Below are 26,436 nucleotides of genomic sequence, written 5' to 3' on the forward strand. Positions count from 1 at the left end.
TATTTGCTCGGAATTTTTATAAAATAAGTTCCCTTTGATATTACTAATAATGTTTGAGAAGAAAACCCAAAAGTCATCACAAGTATGAAGTGCCATGCACCCAGAAGCCCGATTATGACCCAACGGGAAGGTCAGAGGTCTTCATCCTTTAACAAAGCAGGCAAATGGTGACACCAAATGGAACCAGACAGGGCCAATGCATCCATAGTACATTTAAATATCAGCCTATAAACAGAACTGATAAATGAGTAATCTGGTCCCTTCAGATATGACGACCATGATCACGTGCATTTGCTGAGACAACCATGCCCCTCAGAGCATGCGGCACCTCACACACACGGGCGCAACAGTGGGATCAAGATTAAATTGAGGAAAAAAAATGGAAATGTACACACACACACACACACACACACACCAGAAACATATGAATCAGTCATCAGAAATAACACTGCAACTTAGACATCTGTAAATATCACCATTTATTTGAATTTACAAGTTATTTATTATTCCAACGGAATTCTGTAGGTCTGATGTATGTGTGGTTTATTAACGCAGCGCCCAAATGAAGAAAACAAACTAAACATTCAGACAGACACCGACCTACAACCTCGGCTGCGTGCACCAGCAGCTCATTCAGTATGAAGTAACAGTGTGCTGCAGGTTGGACACGAACTCCCAACCCCATCCAAAGACGCAGTAAGTATGAATATAAACCATACGCTAGATGATTATAAAACAAACCAAAACAAAATCTAAATTATAGAGATGAGGTCACAAGCAACCATATACTGTAGTGCTGGATTGGGTTTTTGTAGTGAAAGCTTTCTGTCAAGTTAGTCCAAATATAGCCCAGATATTTATTTGCCCTGTATCAGTGTAGTGAATTAAATTTATTCATTTAAAATGTCCTCTTTTCTCAATTCGTGCAAAAATATAACAAACTTTACAATCAAGAGCATTGGGGCTAAATATTCCAAAGAGTTGATTTTTTTTTTTTTAAGAAAATAATCACGCTAAACTAAGATCTTAATATGAAAAAATAAGGTAGAGAAGAATCGGGTATGAAAATAGTGTTCTCATTACGGATTCCACACATTTGATCCACAGACCTCCCTTAAACAGGCAACAAAGGAAACAGAAGTCAGCTCTACAAAATCCAGAAACCCTGAACTCACGTTAAATCAGAGAGAGAGAGAGAGAGAGAGAGAGAGAAAAAAAAAAAAAAACTTTACAGATGACAAAACCATTAAAGATTAAATGAGGTATTGCACAGATTAATAAAAAAAAGCTTAAAGGCAACAAAATATACAGTAAACTGATAGATCATTTACATAAGAATCTGAAAAAACATTTAAAAAGACAGGAGAGCTTTAGTGTCTTAAATCGAGGGAAGGGATTGGGAAAAAAAATTAAAATAAAATCACTAGTCTTCCCATTCATCATCCTCCTCAAAGTCTTCCTCTTCCTCATCATCCTCATCCTCATCTGTTGGAACAGAGGGAACAATACGCTTTTAATTTATTACTATCGCTTCACAAAACATTAACCGGCCCACAAGAGGGCGTGGTGCAGACGTGTCACACAAGAAAGAAAAGACTACGGTCCCTCACCTGAAGAGTGGATGGCTCGGCTCCTCTTCTGCATAACTTCCATTAGTGCTCCAACTATTCCAGCCGAGGGCGCCGGGGTGGGCGGGGCCGAGTCAGAGGACTCGGACACCTGCAGGAGTCACATGACACATCACATCAATTCTGACACGCAAACGCAACATTTTATCCAAAAGCCACATTTGAATCAGCTGACATGTCGACCTTGGATAATGCATTATATACATAAGTAAACTATATTAACAATATTTAACCAGACATATCCATTCATTGAAAAGATATTTATTTTGCATGAATTTGATGTTTTATTTGCATGCTTTGTCACTTCATCTTAACAGTGACAACTTTCAATAAACAAAAAGAAACAAATATGACATAAAAAGGGAGCAGGCCTTGCAGACTGCGTTTTATGAAGGGATGTGGTTTGATTGTGTTCAATTCAGTATAGTTTGTGAGCGATCATGCTTTATCCAGAAATTTCACCACTATTACCGCGGTGTTACTGTACACTTCATCCTTCATTTACAGCATTTATCAGACGGCCTTATCCAGAGTGACTTAGGGTTATATAGGAACAATCCTCCCCTGGAGCAACGTAGGGTTAAGTGTCTTGCTCAGGGACACAATGGTAGGAAGTGGGGTTTGAACCCCATAGGCGAGTGTGTTACCCACTAGGTTACTACCACCCCGTGGATGAATTTACACTACACCTGGACACTTTGATTGGTCCAACTCTTTGTCTGTTTCATTGGCATAGACTTGATTTCATCATAACCTACGAAACATTTGCGTAGCATAAAAACCATGTAGCGGTGTGCTTTAGTGTCGGTTGGCGGGTCTGTATCATGGATTGCTGTATTAAACTCACGTTCTTCAGCTGGATTCCCTGCCGGATTTGGTCGAGCAGCGCGTCCCGCCCGGTGTTGGACGCGGGCCGATTGTTCTGCTCCACCCTCTTCAGCTGGGTGCCCTCGCGGATCTGGTCCAGCAGCGCTGACTTACCCCCCATGGGCGAGGGGAGGGGCTCTCCTCCATCTGCAGGTGGGGGTCCAGGAGGAGGTGGGCCGGGTGGAGGCGGAGGAGGGGGAGGAGGCGGGGGCGCCGCTCCCCCGGAAGAGGAAGGAGGTGGCGGCGGCGGTGGTGCTGGGGGGGCCGTGGAGGTGTGTGAAGGCTGTGGAGGTGGGGGTAGGGGGCCTCTGGATGGAGGAGGCGGAGCTGGGGCACCGATGCCCGGCCGGGAGGGTGGCGGCGGCGGAGGAGCCGACGTGGGTGCTCTGAAGGGTGGAGGTGGGGGTGGAGCTCCTCTGCCTCGGGAGGGTGGAGGGGGCGGGGGTCCAGAGCTCTGATGAGGAGGGGGAGGTGGGGGCCCACCACGAGAGGGAGGTGGGGGTGGGGGTGCTTTGGAGAGAAAACCATTTTTTCAGAAAAATTATTTTAGCACACTGTGCTACAGCAAACCTGGAAACCATGCACTTAGACACACACACACACACACACACACACACACACACACACACACACACAGTGTTTCAAAATCAGATATTTTTAATTATAAGCCCATGGACATTTAACACACACCTTCAAAGTGCCTGTTAAGATGTATTAAATGAGGTAACAAACAAAAAAAAAAAAACATAAGGGAACACACATTCAAACAGCATGCTGAGTGTGCGCACACACACACACACACACACACACACACACACACACACACAGTGAACAGAGTCTCTTTGGTGATTGGATACTCTGATATTTTAAAGCTCCGCCCATTTCCCTCTGCCCTGTAAAATTTATTCATTGATAGGCCGGACAGCATTCCCTGTCTGAGCTGTTCATGGACGCAGCTTTAAAATGGTCGGTACTTTAACTGGGCTGCGACAAGCGATCAACACTGCAGGTCCGTGCAGAACCAGAACCTACCAGAGAACCGGGGCGGCCCTGAGGGACAGACCACACGTTAGCCCAGCACAGAGCTGAAACCAGAATGAAGCATATAGACACACACACACACACACACACACACGCACACGCACGCACGCACACACACACACAGTCAGTCTAGCAAGCACAAATGCACACCTTGCCTGCGGAGTTCATTCTTCACCGCCTCCACGCCTCCCTTCTTCTCGATGAAGTCGTAGATGACTTTCGACGTCTCCTTGTCTTTCAGCTGCGCCTCTGAGATGCCGCACATGTCAAACAGGTTCTTCAGCTCCGGGTCCAGGTTGTTCAGCTGAAAACAGGTCAGGGGTCAGGGGTCAGAAGAAGAGCAACATGCTCAAATAGAGCACTCCGGGCCAAATGGAAGTATCTTTAGTGATTTAATGCTGGGGTGATGGGGAAAAAAAATTCCTGAGCCTGAACTTTTCTCTGTGCCCAAATATATTTTGCTTGCAAGGTTTCATGGCGTCACACTGCCTGCATCCTAGTCATAAAACCGGACCAGAACATTTCATATTTTTGTCCGTGGCTTCATGAAAACATTCTTCAGCTTCTCAGATGTGTAAGGAGGTAGCTCGCATGCTGCCTTGAGACTGACAGATGAGCGAGCTTTATCCTCCGCTAATTTCTTGCATAAATTGACCAGTAGATGTGTGACTGTAAATGACAGGTCACGTTCAGCAATGAAAGCTTTTTTTAATTAGCCACACTTTAATTTGTGCCCCCCCCCCTCTGCTCCATATAGCAGCTTCCTGTGCCAGCTTCCTGGTTGCCAGAGCTTTTGGCACCAGCTTCCAAGGGGCTTTCCATCACGACCCACGTCCTCTATCCAACCCCAGCGCCATTTGTTCCGTTTGCATCTATCAGTATCTTTGATGTCTTCCCCTGGCTTCATGAACGTGCTGTCCATGACCCGCGGTTTGCGCAGACGCGACGCGACTTGCCCCAAGTCCCGCCCCTTCCCTATCTCTGATTGGCTTATTGGCTAGTGCGGCTTTTGTTGATGGCTGAGAGTGAAAGGCGTGCTCTGAGCTGCGCCTCTCAGATTGCAGCCACGTCGGTACGCAGGAAATCCGGCGCGGCGCCTGAACGCAATCAGCCCTGTCTCATGTCAAACTATGCATGAACAAAGCATAGGCCGACTAAAGTTCAGTGTCCAGTGTCAATGGTGAGCCCACCTGACCCAGGAAGGTGGTCCCCCTTCATTAACAAACTAACCATGCAAGTCCAACACAGAGAGAATGAGGAGGAGCTTCTTCCCGCCGGCTATCCGAGCTCGCAACCACAACACTACATAGAACTCCAGCACTTTCACCTTCAATCACTCTGGACTCTTTGCACAAAATCTTTGCGCTTTTTACTTTACTGCTCTTTTTTTTTTTTTTTAAACATTGTCTTCCAGTTACACATTTTATGTTAAAGACGTAAAAGTGTAATATTTGGTTATGTTTGCAATATTTGCATATTGGTCTTCATTGTATACTTGCAACATTTGCAATACTGTGGTCTGTAGCAGTCGCAAAAAGCATTTCATACCGTGTATGACTATGTACGTGACAAATAAAATTTGAATTTGTAATAAGGCCATTTCAGGGAAACCATGCCAACCCGCACAGAACCTTTCAGGACACTACTGACCGCCTAAGGAGGACACATTCTCCACCCTGATCACTTTCCCCACTGACTTCATAAATCAGCTCAAAAACACTTCCTTCGCAGAAAAGCCATGAGTTCATGCATGAAGACTTCCCCATGAGAATTTTGTGGATTATGCAGAAATAAAATATTCTTCTCAAATCTGCTTGCGTAACCCTGCCGCTGGCGGGGCTGTAAGCCGCTATGAATCCCAGTCGCGTCAGTACGGAACAGACAACAGAAATAAGCTGGCGGCCAAACTCACGTCGAAGCCGGTGTTGGGGTCCCAGCCCACATGACCGATGTGTCTGTAAACAAGGAGAAGATGAACGGTCATCATGATACGTGATAATTATTGTGGAAAATTAGCCACAAAAAAAAAACGTGAAGTGAATTCTAACACTATAACAAAAGGTTAATATTCCCCTCCATGTAAACCCACAGGTATGATAAATTCCTTACATCTACTTCCTGTCTGGACTGTAAATGTCAGCTAACAGGGAATTATTAAAATCAACAGAACTGATGCTCGAAACTGAGGACACGGCGTATTATCACTGATGCCGAAGAGACACCAGGACGCGATGCAGCGTCGAGGCAACAACAGGGACATGAGAGGGTGTCAGAAGAGAAAAAGGCCCTCACTGGAAGTTGCTGGGGGTGCCAATGTCGGCCTTGGTAAGACGCTTGCCCTTCTTGCCCTTCACCTTCTTCTCCTTCTTGCTGAAGCTGCCGTGGACGATGTTGTTGACTTGGCTGTTGTTGTGGAAGCGGACGTTGTTGATTTCTGGGTTCTTAATGTCCACCGTGGCCATTGGCAAAGCAGGTCCTGAGTTGAAAGAGAGGGAGAGAAAAAAAAAAAAAAAACTTGTCACTTCAAACACACACTCAAACACACACACACACACACACACATTACACACAACCACCCAACTCTAGTGCAGAACCCTCAAAGAGGAACAGAGGGCAGGTTGAAGGACCCTGGGGTTGCTACAGGCCACTCTCTGGTGGTCTTACCGCCAGGTGAGGACGAGCTGCAGCGGGTGTCCCTGGGACACGATTGAGCCTCGCGCAGAGCGCCTGCCATGCTGACGTCCAGCAGGATGTTGCCCACCATGGCGCAGGCGTGGTCGTGACGCAGGGCCGGGCGGGTGCTCTGGGTGGAGAACGGCGCGTAAAGCTCGTCCTCCGGCAGCACCAGGCAGTGCAGCGACGCCAGGCACCCGCCAGACCGCAGCGACGCGCCGTCCCCCAGCTCCTCGGACGGAGCCGAAAGGAAGGTGGTGCAGAACATCTCGGCCCAGGAGGCGGAGCATGGGGCGCAGCACGCTGCGAAAGACGCCCCCACGGTCCAGAGCGGTCGGGTCCAAGGCGGCCAGCGCACGGACAGGCTCCACAGACGCTCAGCTGAGCTGCAGCCTCTGACTGTTTAAGGGACCGGGCCACGCCCCTACACAGCTGCAGCGCCGAGACCACACCCACCCAGAACACAAATCTTATTCTGCTACGGCGGTACACTTTACATAACCACTAAAGCCAGGACTAATCCCCAGAAATCTCTCTTTTTTTAAGGGGGGAATAAAACCCAGAGGGTACGATGACACGTCTTCACCTGGGCGGAGTCGGGGGAGCAAACCAGTTCTACCCGCTGCAGGGCACCACACGACCTCCTGACCTTTCACCTCCAGGAGAGCACTGGCTGTAGGTTGCCCCCGGAGAGGCAAACATCAGGCGTGTATAGCTTGTCAGACAACTGACCCCTCCTCCCACAGCCACACCCACTCAGGAGGGAGGGACATGTTGATGAGGGACATTAACGGCTTAAATAAAATCCTCTTATAATCATTAGCGTGGGACATTTTGCATTTCATTACACCAGTGAAGTGTGAGCTGGACGCTGAGCAGCAGGACCCCTGATGCGTCATGAAGTCAGGAAGTCACATGACCTCCGGTCTGCTCAAAGGGAACCAATCACAGCACGAGGAGGCAAGGGCCACAGTCAGCCCCCCCCCGTATGGATTACATATGGCCAGATAGGACTTCCACGCGCACAGGAGATTATCCCCAGTGGCAATAACATCTGGAGGAGGGGCTTGTGCAGATGTCTGCGCTGCGAATGCGACAGACTGACATGCCACATTTTTCTTCAAATAAACGCTGTAATAAATGACCTACCATTAAGAGGGTCACGCCTTTTCTCTGCAAGAACAAAACGGAGAGAATTAAAAGCCTGAATTCACTTTGTGGAGGGCGTTAGTGAGACGCAGAGTTAGGGGAGGGCGGAGTGAGAGCTCGAAGAGAGAAGGGGCAGGCGGCCATGAACCAGTGTGGCTCCGGGAGGTGGAAGCGCCCGGGCGCTAATGAAGCTCGAGGGGAGCCTGGTGTCACAGGAGCGGTACAGATGTAGACACAGCGTGAAGAGGAAGGTTCAAAGCACCCGGACGAGTGAGAGAACAGCAGGAAAATCGTTACCAGCGGGAGGAGAGAAACGGGCGAGATGGAGCGTGAGGAGGAGGCCGATCTTAAATCCTACCGGATTATTTTCATTGTTGCCCTTTTCTACTGGATGGCGGAGTCACCATTCGACTCCGGTGCCAGAGACTCGGACAGGGATGTAGTGCCACATACCAGAGCTCGACACCTCCTCAAATTATGCAGGATGGCAAATAATTAATGAATTTTTTATCAATACGAGACAGTTGTGAGTGACTAGGGTGGACAGTAGTGGTGTCAGTGGTTCAGTATAGTATAACTCAAACAGTAAACTTTGGCGTAGTGGCTTAGTTGGTTAAAGTGCTTGTCTAGTAAACAGGAGATCCTGGATTCAAATCCCAGTGGTGCCTTCATTTAAAAAAAAAAAATGTTTTGGGTGGTAGTAGCCTAGTGGGTAACACACTCGCCTATGAACCAGAAGACCCAGGTTCAAATCCCCCTTACTACCATTGTGTCCCTGAGCAAGACACTTAACCTTAAGTTGCTTCAGGGGGGGGACTGTCCCTGTAACTACTGATTGTAAGTCGCTCTGGATAAGGGCGTCTGATAAATGCCGTAAATGTAAATAACAGAAAATTTGTTCAAAGCTAACTGTAAAGGCGCTACGTCAATGTTTTTTTTATTTTTATTTAATTAGGATTCACCACCCCTGGTAGATACGTTTATAGGCACAGTTTCATTAGCACATGTGCTACATGGTCATAGTCTCTGTACAGGCAGGTTCAGGCATGCTGTTGCTGCAAATTTGAAAGTTGGAATTCGTGAGCTCCTTTATCAGACAAACCATCTGGAATAGAGTTGAATATCTTCAGGATGGCCGTCATGGTCTCAGCACCGACACATTAGTTATTGTTGGCATATGCGTTTAGCGGCACAGAGATGGCAACCAAGTCTCAGTTCGGATCACGATAGCTAATGTTAGCATGTTAGTTCTGACCAATCAGCACTCAGCCAAGTGTATGAGGAATCTGTGACACCAAAGGTTCTACCTTTGTTCAACGGAGAACCACAAAGAGTGACTTCAGTCCATAACACGCAGTGGAAAAGGGCAGAGAAAGAGAGGAAAATGAATGAGAGAACAGTCCGGCGAAGTAGGGAGACAGAGAGGACAGATCATCATAATCATCATCATCATCACCAGTTTTCCTCTGTCTTCTGTTCATCAGGTCGCTGGTCTGGGTTCGAAAGCGTTTAGCCTCCTCTTCATTGGCGAAGTTGAGGCCAATCTGGCTTGACTAAAGATGAGGAAGACAAGAACATCTTATAGTTGGTAACACATTTGTCGATGAACCAGAAGACCCAGGTTCAAACCCCGCTTACTACCATTGTGTCCCTCACTAAGACACTTAACTCTAAGTTGCTCCAGGGTGACTGTCCCTGTAACTACTGATTGTAATTCGCTCTGGATAAGGGCGTCTAATAAATGCTGTAAATGTAGACTCAAGTAACCAAGTTAAAATGTAATGGGGCGGAGTCAGTGGCAGAACTCACATCTCCTGGGAAGGTGAGGAAGTAGGTCTTGGAGGCCACAACATTGAAGTTGTTGTAGAGCTCCTGCTCAAACAACGTCTTTCCCTCCTGAATGGACCGAGAGAGAAAGGCCTATGAGTGGATATCTTCCAAATCTCTCACTCTGAGGAAGACGAAGAGGAGGAGCGGCCAACTCACCTTGATGTCAAACACCCGTATAAAATAGGACCTCTGCGGGTTGTCCTTGATTAGACAGGCCACGCCGCAGCATTTCTTCACCCAAGTGGAGCTCCTGTCTGCGGTAAAGACCTGGACGACTGCAGAGCACAGGGCCTGGAAACAGTACGGTAAGAACAGTAAGGTGACAACAGTGACCCCAGGACAACAGTGAAGGTAATCATTAAACAACCATAAAGCGGTGAGAACCATTTGGGCATTAAATTACTATATAGGTGAAATAAAGATATACAGACCAGTTCTTTCTACTACAAGCAGGTTAAGTTAAAATAAAAAATGTAGAAAGAAATCAATTGTAAAATATTGTTCACTATGTGTGTTTAGTCTGTTTTTAAGTCTCTCTCATATATATATATATATATATATATATATATATATATATATATATATATATATATATATATATATATATATATATATATATATATATATATATATATATATATATATATATAAAATAAATAAAGGACAGCAAAAAAATATATATATAAATGTGTATTGCTGTCCTGTAATGTCCTTTAGGAACACATGGTTCTGACTACTCTATATAACAATAACCCAACATGCAGCCCTGACCTCACATTTAGGGCGAGATTTTTTATTTTCATCCAAAATAATGTAACAATATTTTAAAACGCCCTTAAAGGCTGACAAAATACACTTTAAACAGCTGTAACACAAGGTTACATAAGTCTCCACGTTTCCCTGCCGATATCTCTCTACTCTAATTTCTCCCATCAGGTCACATGACTGGAATATCTGCGGAGCGACAGCTGCTGACCTCACTCGGAGGTGTCGGCCCGTCCTGCTGCGGCGGGGAAACGTTAGCAGCCCGGAGACGGCGGTTTTGGTTGCAGCGGCTGCTGCTGCTGAATCACACATGAGAACGACCACAGGGCGGAGTCAGAGGAGCACTGCCTGGAGGATTGGGTCAGGAAAATCTGGGCAGTGTGTGTGTTTGCAGCCAGGCTGGCACAACATAGTGCAACACACACAGCCAGGCTGAAAACCCAACTGTTGAAGAACTGACCTCACGCTCCACCTTTCGACACATACAAGCTCATTTAAATTCAAGTAATATGATACAGCGTAGCTGGTCACGATTCAATTCAATTGCGATTATCAATGCCTCATATTGTATGGTTTATCTACATTACTTCACATTAAGTTTTCAAATACAGTACAGGCCAAAACTTTGGACACACCTTCTCATTTTCTGTTTTCTTTATTTTCATGACCATTTACGTTGGTAGATTCTCACTGAAGGCATCAAAACTATGAATGAACACATGTGGAGTTATGTACTTAACAAAAAGTGGAGACCTGACCTCCACAGTCACCAGACCTGAACCCAATCCAGATGGTTTGGGGCAAGCTGGACCGCAGAGTGAAGGTTTTGATGCCTTCAGTGAGAATCTACCAATGTAAATGGTCATGAAAATAAAGAAAACACATTGAATGAGAAGGTGTGTCCAAACTTTTGACCTGTACTGTAAGTCAAGGAGATGAGCGTTGAAGACTCGTTTACATGGACGTCTGAACCCGGCTTTTTTTCCTGCCGTTCGTGGAGTCAGGTGAGTTCGGACCGAACGACGACTGTTTCTCCTCATTGGAGCAAATCAAAGCACCGACATGGGCGTTCAGCACCAGTGTTTGGTCAGCTGCGCATTCGGACTGCTTCAAATAAATGCAGAATGCAACATTAACTTGGTGTCAAGTTCTACCAAATTCCCCCTCGAACGTTAGACAGCGACATGTGTTAAACAGGGTCAAGCGAACACAAGTGAAATGCCAATCGAATGCAGCAACAAAGTGCATCAAAAACACGTATGGTGTTCATTTCAAATGAATTTTTATAAGGCTGGAAGAGAAAAATGACCAAGGAAGGATCCAATGAATTGCATCTTTATGATATAATTGATTATATTCTGCACTACATTTATGCAGAATCGTCCACATCTGCATGGCGGTGCGTCGGTTATGCAGCGCCGACAGTGGCAAACAATCCTGAACCTACAGTTGCCCCCGGCAAATTAACTTTTAGACCCTACATGGCCCAAGACCCTACTGACAAGCACAGCATTCATTTTCACATCCATAATATTGAAAATGTGTCACCTGAGGATGGTGGCAGATTAACAGTTCAATAAAAAAAACCAAAAATTAATAGAAATTTCCATCATGTGAAGCACTTTTACCAATCACTGAAACAAATTTACAAGCAGTGGAAATTTCCCATCATGTGGAAAATAGAAAATATTGATACAGCAATAAATCACCATAATGTACATGGTGATATTGTTTCAATACATGCACATCAAATAACAATATTTTTGTATACAAATGTAGTCCACCGAGTGGTGCTTTTTTTAGTGAGAGCATTTTCTTTAGTGAGGTCAGCACAGATGAGAATCAGCGTGTGACTACAGCCTCCACTCCTGTAGATGGCGCTGCACAGCTGGGTACTTTGACTTACTGCTCGGCATCTCAGGCAGAGTGAAATCGTACAAAAAAATGACAGCCCGAGCACAGTTTCTTGTATTTCAGCTCTGTTTTCACGTTTTCAGTGAACTGTAGAATATCCCAATATGTACAGTATCACAATACATCGTGATACGTATCGTATTGTGAGATCCTTGCCAATACACACCCCTAATAGGTACTATAGACCAGAAGTTCGTGTTGACTGAGTAATTTACCGAGCGAGCTTGGACGGTCAGATCACTGGGAGAACCTGAACTTTTATTTATCTATTTATCTTATGCAGCCACGTCGGTAACCACGTCCGGCAAAACACCTGAATGCCACCAACCCTGATTAGGAGATTCATTTCAACAACAGTCAGGTTTTATGTTCCAGTAGGTTTACAATTAAGGTAGCCTAGTGGTTAACAAACTGAACTTTGACCCAGATAAATGCAGGGTTGGAGGTTCAAAGCCCATTTATTAACATGGTCTCCTTGAGACTAAGACTGAAGCTGCAATTGGTGACTTAAGTCTAAAAATTAAATGCAAAACAAAAAATAATCTCTCAGAATCACAGCTCCAGAATGGAGCTCCAGATCAATAAATCAATCAACATAATGCAACTGATGTGAAATTCACATTGCCAGCATCAAAACCCCTGAAAAACTGATGTATGGAGATGTGTCATGATTCTCCTGGATCTCCATCAGGAGTCTCACATTAGAACCTCCTGATCCCAGACGAGGACAGGGTTCAGATCCCAGAAAAGCGCTGATATTTTCAGGCATGATGCAGGGAGCTCCTCTAATGGTGATAAACTTCACCTTCACACACACACATTCACAATCAGACATGCCACAACAGTTTAACCAGAGTGGACTGATCTGTACATCAATTAGCTTCTTAGTGCTAAGAAGCCAAGAATCCCAAGAAGCCATGAGTAGTGCTGCTTTTTATTATTTATTGTGTGTGTGTCTATATATGTATGCAATTGTTTGTATGTGCTCCACATCACATGATGAAGACTCTCCCAGGAATTCCTGTGGATGAACAGCATGGTCGTGTATAAACAAGCTACTGAGGTATGAAAGCAGGCAGGAAGGCACAGACAATAAAATGAAAAATGACGACGATCGCATTCTTTTCTCCATTTCATAGCTCTGTTATGCAAGACTAAGTCATTCAGGAAAAGATTATTTTAATTTGCTGGCTGTCACACACGCTTCATGCTTGTCATTCTAAAGTACTTTGTCACACACTGTCACAAGGTGGCAAAAAGATATTGAGAAAAAGTCATATGACATTCTTCTAGTCCAAACCTGCTTCCTTTAACCTGAGCGCTCAGGTATGAGGAAACGACCACTGAGATTCACAGCATCAGAACACAAAACTTTACTATACTAACACCGTACTGCAACAGCAGCACAGAATACCCAGAACTTCACTATACTAACACCGTACAGCAACAGCAGCACAGAATACCCAGAACTTCACTATACTAACACCGTACTGCAACAGCAACACAGAACACCCAGAACTTCACTATACTAACACCGTACTGCAACAGAATACCCAGAACTTCACTATACTAACACCGTACTGTAACAGAAGCACAGAATACCCAGAACTTTACTATACTAACACCGTACTGCAACAGAATACCCAGAACTTCACTATACTAACACCGTACTGCAACAGCAGCACATAATACCCAGAACTTCACTATACTAACACCGTACTGCAACAGCAGCACATAATACCCAGAATTTCACTATACTAACACCGTACTGCAACAGCAGCCCAGAATACCCAGAACTTCGCTATACTAACACCGTACTGCAACAGCAGCCCAGAATACCCAGAACTTCACTATACTAACACCGTATCGCACCAGCAGCCCAGAATACCCAGAACTTCACTATACCAACACCGTACTGCAACAGCAGCACAGAATACCCAGAACTTCACTATACCAACACCGTACTGCAACAGAATACCCAGAACTTCACTATACTAACACCGTACTGCAACAGCAGCCCAGAATACCCAGAACTTCACAATACCAACACCGTACTGCAACAGCAGCACAGAATACCCAGAACTTCACTATACTAACACCGTACTGCAACAGCAGCCCAGAATACCCAGAACTTCACTATACTAACACCGTACTGCAACAGCAGCCCAGAATACCCAGAACTTCACTATACTAACACCGTACTGCAACAGCAGCCCAGAATACCCAGAACTTCACTATACTAACACCGTATCGCACCAGCAGCCCAGAATACCCAGAACTTCACTATACTAACACCGTACTGCAACAGCAGCACATAATACCCAGAACTTCACTATACTAACACCGTACTGCAACAGCAGCACATAATACCCAGAACTTCACTATACTAACACCATACTGCAACAGCAGCCCAGAATACCCAGAACTTCACTATACTAACACCGTACTGCAACAGCAGCCCAGAATACCCAGAACTTCACTATACTAACACCGTACTGCAACAGCAGCCCAGAATACCCAGAACTTCACTATACTAACACCGTACTGCAACAGCAGCCCAGAATACCCAGAACTTCACTATACCAACACCGTACTGCAACAGAATACCCAGAACTTCACTATACTAACACCGTACTGCAACAGTAACACAGAATACCCAGAACTTCACTATACTAACACCGTACTGCAACAGCAGCCCAGAATACCCAGAACTTCACTATACCAACACCGTACTGCAACAGAATACCCAGAACTTCACTATACTAACACCGTTCTGCAACAGAATACCCAGAACTTCACTATACTAACACCGTACTGCAACAGAATACCCAGAACTTCACTATACTAACACCGTACTGCAACAGTAACACAGAATACCCAGAACTTCACTATACTAACACCGTACTGCAACAGCAGCACATAATACCCAGAACTTCACTATACTAACACCGTACTGCAACAGCAGCCCAGAATACCCAGAACTTCACTATACCAACACCGTACTGCAACAGCAGCAGAGAATACCCAGAACTTTACTATACTAACACCGTACTGCAACAGAATACCCAGAACTTCACTATACTAACACCGTACTGCAACAGAATACCCAGAACTTCACTATACTAACACCGTACTGCAGCGGAATACCCAGAACTTCACTATACTAACACCGTACTGCAACAGAATACCCAGAACTTCACTATACTAACACCGTACTGCAGCAGAATACCCAGAACTTCACTATACTAACACCGTACTGCAGCAGAATACCCAGAACTTCACTATACTAACACCGTACTGCAGCAGAATACCCAGAACTTCACTATACTAACACCGTACTGCAGCAGAATACCCAGAACTTCACTATACTAACACCGTACTGCAACAGAATACCCAGAACTTCACTATACTAACACCGTACTGCAGCAGAATACCCAGAACTTCACTATACTAACACCGTACTGCAGCAGAATACCCAGAACTTCACTATACTAACACCGTACCGCATCAGCAGCCCAGAATACCCAGAACTTCACTATACTAACACCGTACTGCAACAGCAGGGCTGGATGCACCCAGAAAGTCACAAACACTTTACTCTTTGGTTTTGTGTTCAAGCTACAAGATACAGGAGTTAAATCATGGACCGATGGCTAGATGGTGGGATGGCCCGCTGTACCATAGGTGTATGAGAAGTTACCTCAGAGAACTGCGTGTGTAAGAAGCAGCTGGGAAAGCGTCCCGAAGGGGAAGGGAAACGTGACTGGGTAGCATCGCTCCCGCCGCCATTCCTGGTGGTGACGTCAGGTTTTATGTTTGCTACCCTGGAGACCTGCGTCCGAGACCAGGTGGAGGTAACACTACACCTTCATAACAACAAAACAAGCTGAACTGGCATGGCAGAGCTCCTGTAAACATCTTAACTGCGAAGCATCAGCTTTAGCGGGGTGATGTTGGTGTAACATTGCAGACGTTTGACATCTACTGCACCCAGATTTGCCAGATTTGAATAAAGCATCATGGCCGTCACTCAAGTCCTATGCAAAAAGGATCACATGGCTCCCGCTGACCGAACCACAGTCAGATGCCGAACCGGTCCTACAAACCTCCACCCTGTAGATTGAGTGACAGGTGTCACCCGCCACGCCCCACAGAACGAGGCAGAAGCTGCAGGTCCTATTTCAGCCTTCAGCAGTCATATAAAGAATAAAACAGAAGGGGGTGACCTCTGACCCCTCTCCAGGACCCCGGGCACCCCTGTATGACGCGCCTGCAGCGGGTGGGGGGTCGGCGGGTACGTGCCCGTACCGGGAGGAAACGTTCTGGAACAAACTTGACCGCCAGCAGATCGACTTTCCAGACCCGGAACTCGCCGAGCGGGAGCCGGGCAGGAACCAGGCCTCGGGGCTCGACTCCAGCCCTCCCCGCGTCCCACGGCGTGTTGGATCCACACGTGCAAACGCGTTTTCTTTCTTTTCTTTTCTAAATCTCGACGCATGAGGAAAAAAAGGGGGGGAAAGAGAGGAAAAGTGCAGCGCAGCGCGGCGCGGCGCCGCCGGAACTTACGCTGCATTTCCTGCCCAGGTGGGCGAACAGCGCGTCGTTCTCCTGGTTGGTCAGCACCAGGGAGCCCACGTTCGGCGGCCGCCGCTGCGACGGAGGGTTCCCGCTCATGGCTGCCGGTCGGCGGAAGCGGCTACGCGGTTTCGCAGTCGGTTCGGATCGGTTTGAGGAAGAGTCATTGATCACCGCGGCCCTGCCAGCCGAGGGGGGACGAGCCGCTCATCGGCGCCGATCCTCGCGTCTGGAGGGGGTTCCGGTCCGCGGGTTCCCCCGGTGTTTCCGGCCGGGCCTGGAGAGCCGCGGGGCCGCTCGGTGTCCGGGGAGACGCGGCGACCTAAACTTTCACGGCGGCGTCGACAGCTCCGTCCAACATGGCAGCGGCGCAGCGCAGCGCAAATTCCGCGCAGCCGCGATTCCGCACCGCGTTTACGCACAATTCCCGGCGCAGCGCAGTCCCGCCTCCGCCATACGCGCGTCCGAAAACAGCGACCCGGGGACGACACCGAGTCCCGCGGCGCTGCGGGGAAACGCTTCTGCGGCCGAACGCTGGAAATAAGGAGCAGCCCGGGGGCGGGGCTTCACTAGCGTGACGTCAGCACCATTTAATATAATATACGCGTAATTATTACGGAATTATTACAAGTGACGAATGACTAATAATTAAACAAGTGACGAATGACTAATAATTAATAGCCATTTTAAATAATGACTCTTATTATATTAGATGTGAGCAGTGTGACGTCAAAAGTATTTAATATACTATACGCGTAAAATTGTTTTGATTTATTACGGAATTATTACAAGTGACTATAATATAATATGCAGTGTAGTATGATATAATAAAATTAACAAATATTAAACAAGAAGAGAATGACTAATAATTATTAACCATTTTTAAATAATGACTTTTGCATATTAGAAGTGAGCAGAGTCGAGAATTTGAAAAAAGTGTATGTGAGGGTAAAAAAAACGAATAGAATAAATAGGTTAACCAGATTTAACAGAAGATATGAAATCTGCTCCAGTTGGTGCTCATGGCCTCGGGGTCACTGTGCAACATGAGGGCTGACAAAGAGGGGACCATGTGGCACGAAATCCTGTAAATAAGAGTCCCGTGGCCTTTGGGTGAAATGTTCACACGGCAGACGCGATACGATGGCTGTACGTGCTGCGATCCAGATTTAGGCTAATCGCTGCATCTTCAGCTTTTTGTGTTCGGAGTTCAGACTCCAGTTATGATGCATTTTTCATCATTTGGCCTGCGGGGGAATGCTCACGTTCCCACTCACTTCCACTCCTTCTCTTCCTCTGTGACGGGGTGACTAAGCCTCCTGTCAGGCAGCAGAAACACAAAATGGGTCAGTGGATCCGATCTGGTTGAGCAGAGCTGATGTGAGATGAAGTTCACTGTATAAAACACAACAGCCTCACAGATGCTGGTTTTACTGAAGGGGACGTGGGGGCGTGGCCTCTGCGGGCCTACAGCCGCTCCATCTGCATGCTTGCGCTCTGCGGTGGAGCAGGCCGGAGAACCTGAGGAACCTGACAGGCAGGCTCGTCCCTGCCATGTGTTTCACAACCGCCTGGATCCTCAAGAGCGTCACAAACGAGGCGCAGGAGCCTGCGTGTTACGGGTGCAACAGTGGCAGTTCTGTGAGGAGGATCCACGTCCTCATTCCTCAGCGGCCGAGTCATCAGATGAGCACAACGGGCCGCTGTGGAGCGGGAGAAGCAGCAGCTCGGGGTCATAAACCGTGCAGAGTGAAATGTGGCACAGAAGTCTAATCAGAGAAGTCATTAAAAATGTACATAAATAGTCTAAATTATGAACAAACATTCAGCACACATAGACCCACATGTATGATGCAGTTATGATGAAATTGTGTGAATGTATAGATAAATGTATGTATGAGTGGGTTACTGTTATAAGGTGAGTTTTTTGTTCAAAATAATTCAAAATAGTGAATTAATTTACATACATTTTTTATACCATTTGGTTGATAAATGCATTTTGATCACGTCCTCAGTACAAAAAAAACTTCCACATGTAAACCATGACATTATGGAAACTACAAAATGTTATGTTTAATGTTATTTAATAGGCTCAATCATACAACCATGAAACCACGTGTCCACATCTCTGCTGTGACTTCAGTTTGCTATCCACATTTGATGTCCATCTGCAGACTTTTGCTTCCGGGATTTTTTAATTATTTCAAGATAAATTGTTGTTATTTTCCACTCTTTTTAATTAATAATTATAATTGTGTGTTTGTCCCTCCTGAACAATTTTCAGAGAGACTGTTAGTAATATTGTAAGGACACTGCCTTTTTTCTTGTTCCAAAATAAATTCCTGTATGTATATCCATGTAATCACTTCACCTGGATTGCTGGAGTTGGCTTGGTGACAGAACTGGAGTTTGTGGTTCACTGGTTTATTGGTAGTTTCCCACATAGAACCGCTAAAATACAATAAAAAAATAACAGGGAAGAAAATGCTGTAAACCGAACTGTTAAGTCCTTTTCATTAGTCATGTGTAAATTCACCACGACTCCAGTTTGTGTTCTCCAGTCTATTCGAGTGGCATTAATGAAAACCGACCTGACCTGCTGCACCACACGTGTAAGAATGTGAGACGTCTCCCCCTCGGGCACCACAGGTGACATTCCCGCCCTGCCTCCATCTATTTCAAATGGCTGCTCCATAAAAACGCATTGGGCGAAAATAAATAGAAGACATAAGATAAGATCAACCTTTATTAGTCCCACAAGTGGGAAATTGCATGACTACTAGATGTGAAATTTTATCATGAGGATTTTTATTTGTGGTAGTATGTGGTAGGGTGCTACTAGCCAAATGGGTAACACACTCACCTATGAACCAGAGGACCCAGGTTCAAATCCTGCTTACTACCACTGTGTCCCTGAGCAAGACACTTAACCCTAAGTGTACCCACGGGGGGATTGTCTTTGTAACTACTGACTGTAAGTTGCTCTGGATAAGGGCATCTGATAAATGCTGTAAATGTAAATATGTTGTGTCAATAGCACCAGAGCACCATGACCTGAGGGAGTGGCATCACCTTCTTTAAAGTGAAGTGATTGTCACATGTGATACACAGCAGCAAAACACAGCAGTGTGTGGGGACGGTGCTTTGCTCAGTGGCACCTCAGTGGCACCTTGGCAGATTGGGATTCGAACAGGCAACCTTCTGATTACGGGGCCACCACTGCCCCTGTTGTGGTGAACATGAAAACCCCAGCTTCAGGTGTCTCTGGGTCAGAGGTCGCCCCGCACCAACCCCAGTGGTCTCTGACTCAACTTACAGGCCAGAGTGCCCCGCCAAAGCCACTGAGATCTGAATTCCGGATGCAACAGAAAACCGCAGCGCGTGGCAGGACACCGGTGCTGCAGGGGGGGCATTCTCGCAGGGATCTTCTCCTTTTTCACAAGACTGACCAGCAGCTCACCGTCTGAACAGAAGGTGGCAGCACAAATCAGCCTGAATTGCAGTTCAGTCACCTTCAGAATATTCCTGTCATATCAGGAGTGACTTAAGTGACAGTAAAGGCTCTAAAATATCCATCCTTTAAATCGATCATTGACTCGGTTGACTCGGACCCGTTCTAGGACCTGAAATACAATGATTTTTTTTTTCCGCAGGAGTCCTTATTAATCTAAGTGTTTCCTAAAAAGGAAGATTCAGCAGACTGGTGGCACATCTCCATCTGGTGGCTGAAAGGGAAATGAAAGAGAGCTGCGATCAGTTCCAGCATGTTCCCCTCTTCCCTGGCTGTGCAGCTCATCTCCTCTCCAAAGCCAGTGGAAATAGAATTTTTAAAATCGATTTTCTGATTCTCCTGGAGCCGTAAAGACCGAGCGCTGTAAATGCATGTTTGCGCATGGGATTCCCAGAAGGAGGAATACAAAGGGAACGAAGGTCATTAGAGCCCAAGGACACCAGAGCTGGACGCTCCTTCTGTCTCAGAGCTGGACCCTGATAGCAATGCTACACTCTCTCAGCTTCACCTGAATTACATTATTCAGATCATTGAATTTTTGACATTTTTTTGCATATTCAAATTTTTCAAAAATTACAATTGTGACACCGCATGGTAATTTTGACACTACCAACCAAATGAATGTCTTTAATAAATCTACTTTGTGATTCTGACATTCACCAATGTTTTCCCACTAGACTTTTGTTACTAACCAAGACACAAACTCAACAGCACACTTAAAGAAATAAGATTTAAATTACATTTAAATAACATTTTAACTGTAATTCATATTGGTATTTTATTATTTAAGGGGATCCAGATCAGTGTCCAAATTCTTAGCTGATGGCTTTTTGAGCTGGTCCAGCTCAGATTACTGGACAGTCCCTCCCGGTCAGCGGCTCTCAGCGCTGTGTTCAGTTTCGGATACGGTGTCCCCTGATGGTGTGCCACAACCACCATGAAATCTACGCACAGGACCCACGTCCACATTACAACTGTTCCGTGTTAAGTACATGGGTGAAATGCTTCTTGTCCATGGAATGGGCAAAAAAAGTGCAGGCGTGTGTGTGTGTGGTTCTGACCCCTGTAGGGTTGTCCGAGGGTCTTTGGTTACAGCAGCTTTGTCCTGTAGCCCATCACAGGGGGTATCTGGTTTCTTTCCATCTACTTTTTCTCTGTCCATTCATTCCTTTACCTTTCTGCAACTGGTCAGCACCATATGGGGGTGGGGGTGGGGGGTGGCTGGGGGTCCACTCACAGCGTCATGGTCACATGACACACTTTCAATACAATAAAAAGATGTGAGAGATGATGAAGTGGCTTCAGGAGAGAAGTGAATGTTTTTTTTTCTTGTAACCCTCTGCAGCCATTGAGCAGGCCTCAGTTTACCACAGAGCCACCATTAATGTCACCCAGCACGTTCTCCTTCCTTCACAAACTGCGGCCTGGCAGAGAGGCAGAGCCGGGAAGCTCCGGGATGAAATGTCAATACACCGAAGAACAAGGCGCAGGCAAAGAGTCATAAAGACAGCGGTGAGGATTACAGGGACAAATCTTCCTTCTATGGACAATGAGCATGTGCGGCGTTGCCAGAAAAGTGCTCACAGTACAGCATTATCACTCATAGAGCTCGTTTTGTTAACAGCTTCTTCCCCGCCAGAGTCAGACGTATGGCGAAACAGAACTACTGAACACATGCAACAATAACCCCACACTACCTCACGTCAATCGACATGTGCAATTATGGGAAATAGTTCTGTGTGTCAATAGGTGCAATGTGGTCTAACTGTGCAATAATAAATAAATATACACACACACACACACACATATATATTTTTCTCTGCACAAGTATTCCAATGTGCTTGGACTCTCAGTTCATGCATAAATGTCCAGTAAAAAATCTTAAATCCTGAACCAGAAGTGCTGGGATGGTGGTGTCCACCCCAAACATTTTTAAATGTCATTTGACTATTCATGCAAATGCCCCTGTGCACTTGGAGCCTGTGTTGTGTTCCTTGGTTCTTAGAAATGACTTTGATAAAGTGAAGTGGTAGTAGCCTAGTGGGTAACACACTCCTATGAACCAGAAGACCCAGGTTCGAATCCCACTTACTACCATTGTGTCCCTGAGCAAGACACTTAACCCTAAATTGCTCCAGGGGGGACTGTCCCTGTAACTACTGATTGTAAGTGGCTCTGGATAAGGGCGTCTGATAAATAATGTAAATGTAAATGTAAATGTAAAGTGATTGTCACTTGTGATACACAGCAGCACAGCACATGGTGCACACAGTGAAATTTGTCCTCTGCATTTAGCCCATCACCCTGAGTGAGCAGTGGGCAGCCATGCCAGGCGCCCGGGGAGCAGTGTGTGGGGACGGTGCTTTGCTCAGTGGCACCTCAGTGGATCGGGATCCGAACCGGCAACCTTCTGATTACCTTCCTTAACCGCTAGGCCACCACTGCCCCAAAAACAAAAAAAAGCTTATAGCACCTGGTATTCCCAGGCAGTCTCCCATCCAAGTACTAACCAGGCCCAACCCTACCTGGCTTCCGAGATCAGGCAAGGTTGTGCGTTCTTCCGCTGGTATGGCCGTAATGAGTGACAGAGCTCTGCCTGGTTGTAAACCAACCATCAAACACCAGGCTGCAGCAGAAGCCGCACTTTTGAGGATGAAGAAGATCTGGGGGAAAGAAGCGTGCGAAGAATTCTCGTATCGAGCCTGGTTTGTTTGAAACGAGACATTTCGGAAAGGCCAGAGCTGTGGAATTATCTGCATCTCATCCCCACTGAGGACCTTGTGAATGTGATTGGGGGGACGGCATAGCAGGACCTAAAGCCCTATTAAGCACTTAAGCAGATTAGCGTTGGCAGAGTTATCCTATTTGCCTCATAAAAATACCCTTTATCCCACCTTGAATAACTGTTGTTTCGAGCATCGGTTGCATGCAGGCAGCGTAGAGAAGTGGCACGTTGCAGGAGGGGCGCAGGCCGTAAACAGAACCCCAATCAGCCGCACGTCGTGAACGTTCGGCTCCTCGTAACCCCAAAATACCACTGCCGCCTTCCATAAACCTGAGAGGAACCGGAGTCACGTAGGCCGGCCGTCACGTAGGGGACAGGATGGCAGCTCCACTTGCTCGGTGCTGGGGGACCTGGGTCGCTAGACTGTTTTACCATTGTTCTAAAAAGGGACAGAGCAATGGAGGAACTAAAGTGAAAGTGACGTGATTGTCATTGTGAAACACTGCAGCACAGCACACGGTGACACCACGAATCGTGTCCTTTGTTAACCATCACCCTGAGTGAGCAGTGGGCAGCCATGACAGGCGCCCGGCGAACAGTGTCTGGGGACGGGACGTCACTCGAGGGGACCTCAGAACCTTGAAGGTTAGGAGTGCCCTTCCTTACCCACTAGGCCGCAATTGCCATATTTGATTTGACTGACGTCCTTGTCCAGGGTGACTTGCAATCACTAATCACAAGGACAATCACCTGGGAGCGAGCGTCATGCTCAGGGACATGATGGTAATAAGTAGGGACAAAACTTGCAACTTTTGTGGGATATCGGGACCTAATTGTGACTCATGAGGCTGTCAGGAATCTGACCAATCGGACGTCTCCAGCTTCTGGTTCCGCGCAGGCAGTTTGGGGATATTTAAAGCGTTCATATCAGGAACCACGGGCCAGATAGCGCCAGGAACCAGTTTGACGGAGGACGAGTCGGCGGAGGCAGGAATTTAATCTCTACACACACAGACAACACTGAAGTGAAGTGCAACACTGTGGCTTCTCCAGCTCTGAAATACAGTTCGTAAGTCTTATTAGTTTAGAAATCAGCACTTAGCCGCCAAAGGTTCACGCAGAGCGTCCAGCGGAGAGATTTACGTTTTATAGTGACGGCATGCAGACGGTGCGGGTCTGCACAAAATCCAGTCCATATTTGGTAGCGGGTTTTCCACGTCACATGAAGACACACAGACCGTCACAACATGCAGCAGAATCACAAAGTTGTAGGAAACCTTAAAAAAACGTGTATTTTCCGCTCAGTTGACCTCAGCAATGTGGTTCCCACCGTTATTTCACAGTGAAAGTTCGGTTCGGTTCTCACGACTATGGACCACACGGTCAGGGTCAAATGTCCCTTTTAGATATGAATTTAGATATGTATCAATACCTTTGATTAAAATAAAGATGCTACAGTGTTTTACGTTAAAAAAAAACAAAAAAAAAGAGTCTAGACGTGATATTGACCCTCGGACCAGGAACGTCAAGTTCGGGGCCGAGGAGCTCTAAAATCCAGCTGCCTAAGGCCGTTGGGAAAGGCACTCGGTTGCGGTCGGTTAGACTGTTAAAGCTTCTGAGGACGGGTCCGCGAAGTCCACAAGGTCATTATTCGGTGGTCACCACACTACTAGGGCACCTCACATGCGTTTTAAATCGATAATGCATAATTTTAAAAGCATGCCAACATCAGGAGTTTAAAAAACGGCCATTTTTTTTTGGGCCAATCAAATATTAATTAACACAGCATATAAACGGCAGTTTTTTCTTTTTTGTGTGTGTCGGTAGTAAATCTGCTCGCAGAGCCACACCCGTAACCCAGGGTCTACGGATCTACGCCAGGTCCACGGCCTCCTCTTTGGTGCACGTCACCCGCAGCAGCACGTTGGACAGGACGTCCTGGTAGAGGCTCAGGCACACCCAGCCGGGCAGGTACAGCAGGGTCACCAGACCCATGAAGTTGAGGGGGTAGTGGGAGTAGTCCCAGGAACAGGCCCGGTACTGGCGCAGCACCAGGCCCCAGCAGAACTCCCACGTGTAGACGAAGCCGATGTAGAGCGGCAGCCGCCGCCACGCGCCCCATCCCCTTTCGAAGTGCAAATACAGGTAGAGCTTCTCCACCACGAAGCTGCAGCTGCCGTACATGGGGAACGACCACAGCGACGTGTGGCCCCGCAGCGTCCGGTCCGGCCGCTCGAACAGGCCGAACGCCGAGGTGAAGAGGACCTCGTCCAGGAAGCCGTGCATCCCGAAGAACGCGAACCTGAGCGGGCCGGGCAGGCCCTGCGGGGAGGCCTTGGTCCCCGGCCCCTGGTACTGCAGCCGCAGGAGGCCGCCGTGGAAGATGCTGGCGAAGTACAGGGCCAGCACGTACTGCACGGCGAGCTGGGCGCCGGAAGCGGCCCTGACGTCGCCCACCAGCGTCTGCAGGGCGACGTACAGCGCCGGGTAGAGGACGAGGTGGAACAGCAGCGGGCGCCGGCGGAAGCGCCGCTTCTGCAGGTAGATCTTCTCCAGCAGGAGGTGCGTGAGGGAATGCAGCGCGCAGCGGTACGGGGAGGAGAAGCCCAGCAGCCGGGGGTCGCCGTCGTCCAGGAAGCCGCGCACGGAGGACAGCACGACGTCCAGCGTCACGCCGTGCATGCCGTAGAAGTACAGGCGCATCCAGCGCGGCAGCCGGCGGCCGCCTCCTCCGGACATCGGGGATCAGACGCGGTCCCTGGCCGGCGAGGCGGCTGCTCCGTTCCTCGGAGCCGGAGAGGCGAGAGGGGGAGGGCGGGGTGACACACGCACACACACACACACACACACACACACACACACCATGCACAACCCGCCTCGCACAATACGGCAAATATGTTCTTTTACAATCATAAAAAAAACCGCCGGGAGAGGAAATCCACCTCAAATGCTGGGAGAGAAAATTCCCATTGTTATTAATAAGCCGCACAACGGTTCAACGCGATACTCAGCTCTGATTGGCCGGCGCTATGAATAAATACTCGACTCTGATTGGCTGGCGGGGCAATAAGCGTGGATTGATCGTAGCGTGTAATTAGCGTTCTGAATTAAGAGCAGGAGACACGCCCTTAGCTCTAAAATAAATTTCCTTCATTTAAATGACAGTATTTAGATTTCTTCACATAATTTAACGTGTTGGTGTTAAATGTTTTTGTTACCTGGCAGTTAACACATTCGTACATGAACCAGAAGACCCAGGTTCAAACCCCACATCGTGTCCCTGGGCAAGACACGTAACCCTGAGTGTCCCCAGGGGGGACTGTCCCTGTCACTCCACTGGATAAGGACCATAAATGTAACATGTAAATTATTAGACATGAATGCAACATTTATCAGGTTAGCTGAAAGTTAGAAGCTGAACCGGGAAAAAAACTGTCCAAATTATTTATTTTATTTATTATACAGCGTCACAGATTATTTGAATGCTTAATCAAACTAATATCACAGTAATGGCAAAAGTTTTAAATGTTCTTGTGATCGGTGTATTTTATGCATAAATGAATGAATTTAATGAAAAGCTGTGCTGGGAAGGTGGAGGAAGAAGTAAAATTTTACTTCTGAGAAGTAAAACATGATCATTGCATCCTAAAATAGTACTGAATTAGCCTCTGATACAATTACAAGCTCTGTCAAAATTATTTTACGAAACCATTGGAAGCTTACATAGGCTACAATAAAACAAGACTTGCCTGAAATAC

The 26,436-nt window shown here is 46.8% G+C and overlaps 2 protein-coding genes across 8 annotated transcripts; both read right to left on the reverse strand.

Moving 5' to 3' along the window:
• Window positions 1-459: 459 nt before the first annotated feature.
• Window positions 460-16,985, reverse strand: LOC114765082 (neural Wiskott-Aldrich syndrome protein-like). Of its 7 annotated transcripts, XM_028955152.1 has the most exons (13): window positions 16,434-16,985; window positions 9,345-9,479; window positions 9,168-9,254; window positions 8,815-8,911; window positions 8,666-8,695; window positions 7,359-7,382; window positions 5,829-6,012; window positions 5,449-5,491; window positions 3,687-3,840; window positions 3,528-3,545; window positions 2,476-3,005; window positions 1,611-1,719; window positions 460-1,485 (listed from the first exon to the last, which is right to left on the reverse strand). In XM_028955152.1, the coding sequence occupies exons 1-13, from the start codon at window positions 16,539-16,541 to the stop codon at window positions 1,424-1,426; spliced, it is 1,581 nt and encodes a 526-aa protein (XP_028810985.1). In that variant the 5' UTR covers window positions 16,542-16,985; the 3' UTR covers window positions 460-1,423. The 7 variants fall into 7 exon arrangements, with proteins under 7 accessions (XP_028810985.1, XP_028810987.1, XP_028810986.1 ...); XM_028955154.1 differs by lacking the exon at window positions 7,359-7,382; XM_028955153.1 differs by lacking the exon at window positions 3,528-3,545.
• Window positions 16,986-22,478: 5,493 nt separating this feature from the next.
• On the reverse strand, window positions 22,479-25,475 carry tmem229a (transmembrane protein 229A). The gene has a single exon (XM_028955178.1). The coding sequence runs from the start codon at window positions 25,415-25,417 to the stop codon at window positions 24,551-24,553; it is 867 nt and encodes a 288-aa protein (XP_028811011.1). The 5' UTR covers window positions 25,418-25,475; the 3' UTR covers window positions 22,479-24,550.
• Between the last annotated feature and the right edge of the window lie 961 nt (window positions 25,476-26,436).

The sequence above is a fragment of the Denticeps clupeoides genome, chromosome 15, assembly GCF_900700375.1.
Source record: "Denticeps clupeoides chromosome 15, fDenClu1.1, whole genome shotgun sequence".
Lineage (NCBI taxonomy): Eukaryota > Metazoa > Chordata > Actinopteri > Clupeiformes > Denticipitidae > Denticeps > Denticeps clupeoides.

Excerpts from the sequence above, each read along its gene's own strand:
- LOC114765082 (XM_028955152.1), bottom strand. The coding sequence starts at position 16,541 with ATGAGCGGGAACCCTCCGTCGCAGCGGCGGCCGCCGAACGTGGGCTCC. Across the intron at positions 1,720-2,475 it reads AGGGAATCCAGCTGAAGAAC|GTGTCCGAGTCCTCTGACTC; the intron begins GTGAGTTTAATA and ends TGACTCCTGCAG. Across the intron at positions 1,486-1,610 it reads CCGAGCCATCCACTCTTCAG|ATGAGGATGAGGATGATGAG; the intron begins GTGAGGGACCGT and ends CTGTTCCAACAG.
- tmem229a (XM_028955178.1), bottom strand. The coding sequence starts at position 25,417 with ATGTCCGGAGGAGGCGGCCGCCGGCTGCCGCGCTGGATGCGCCTGTAC.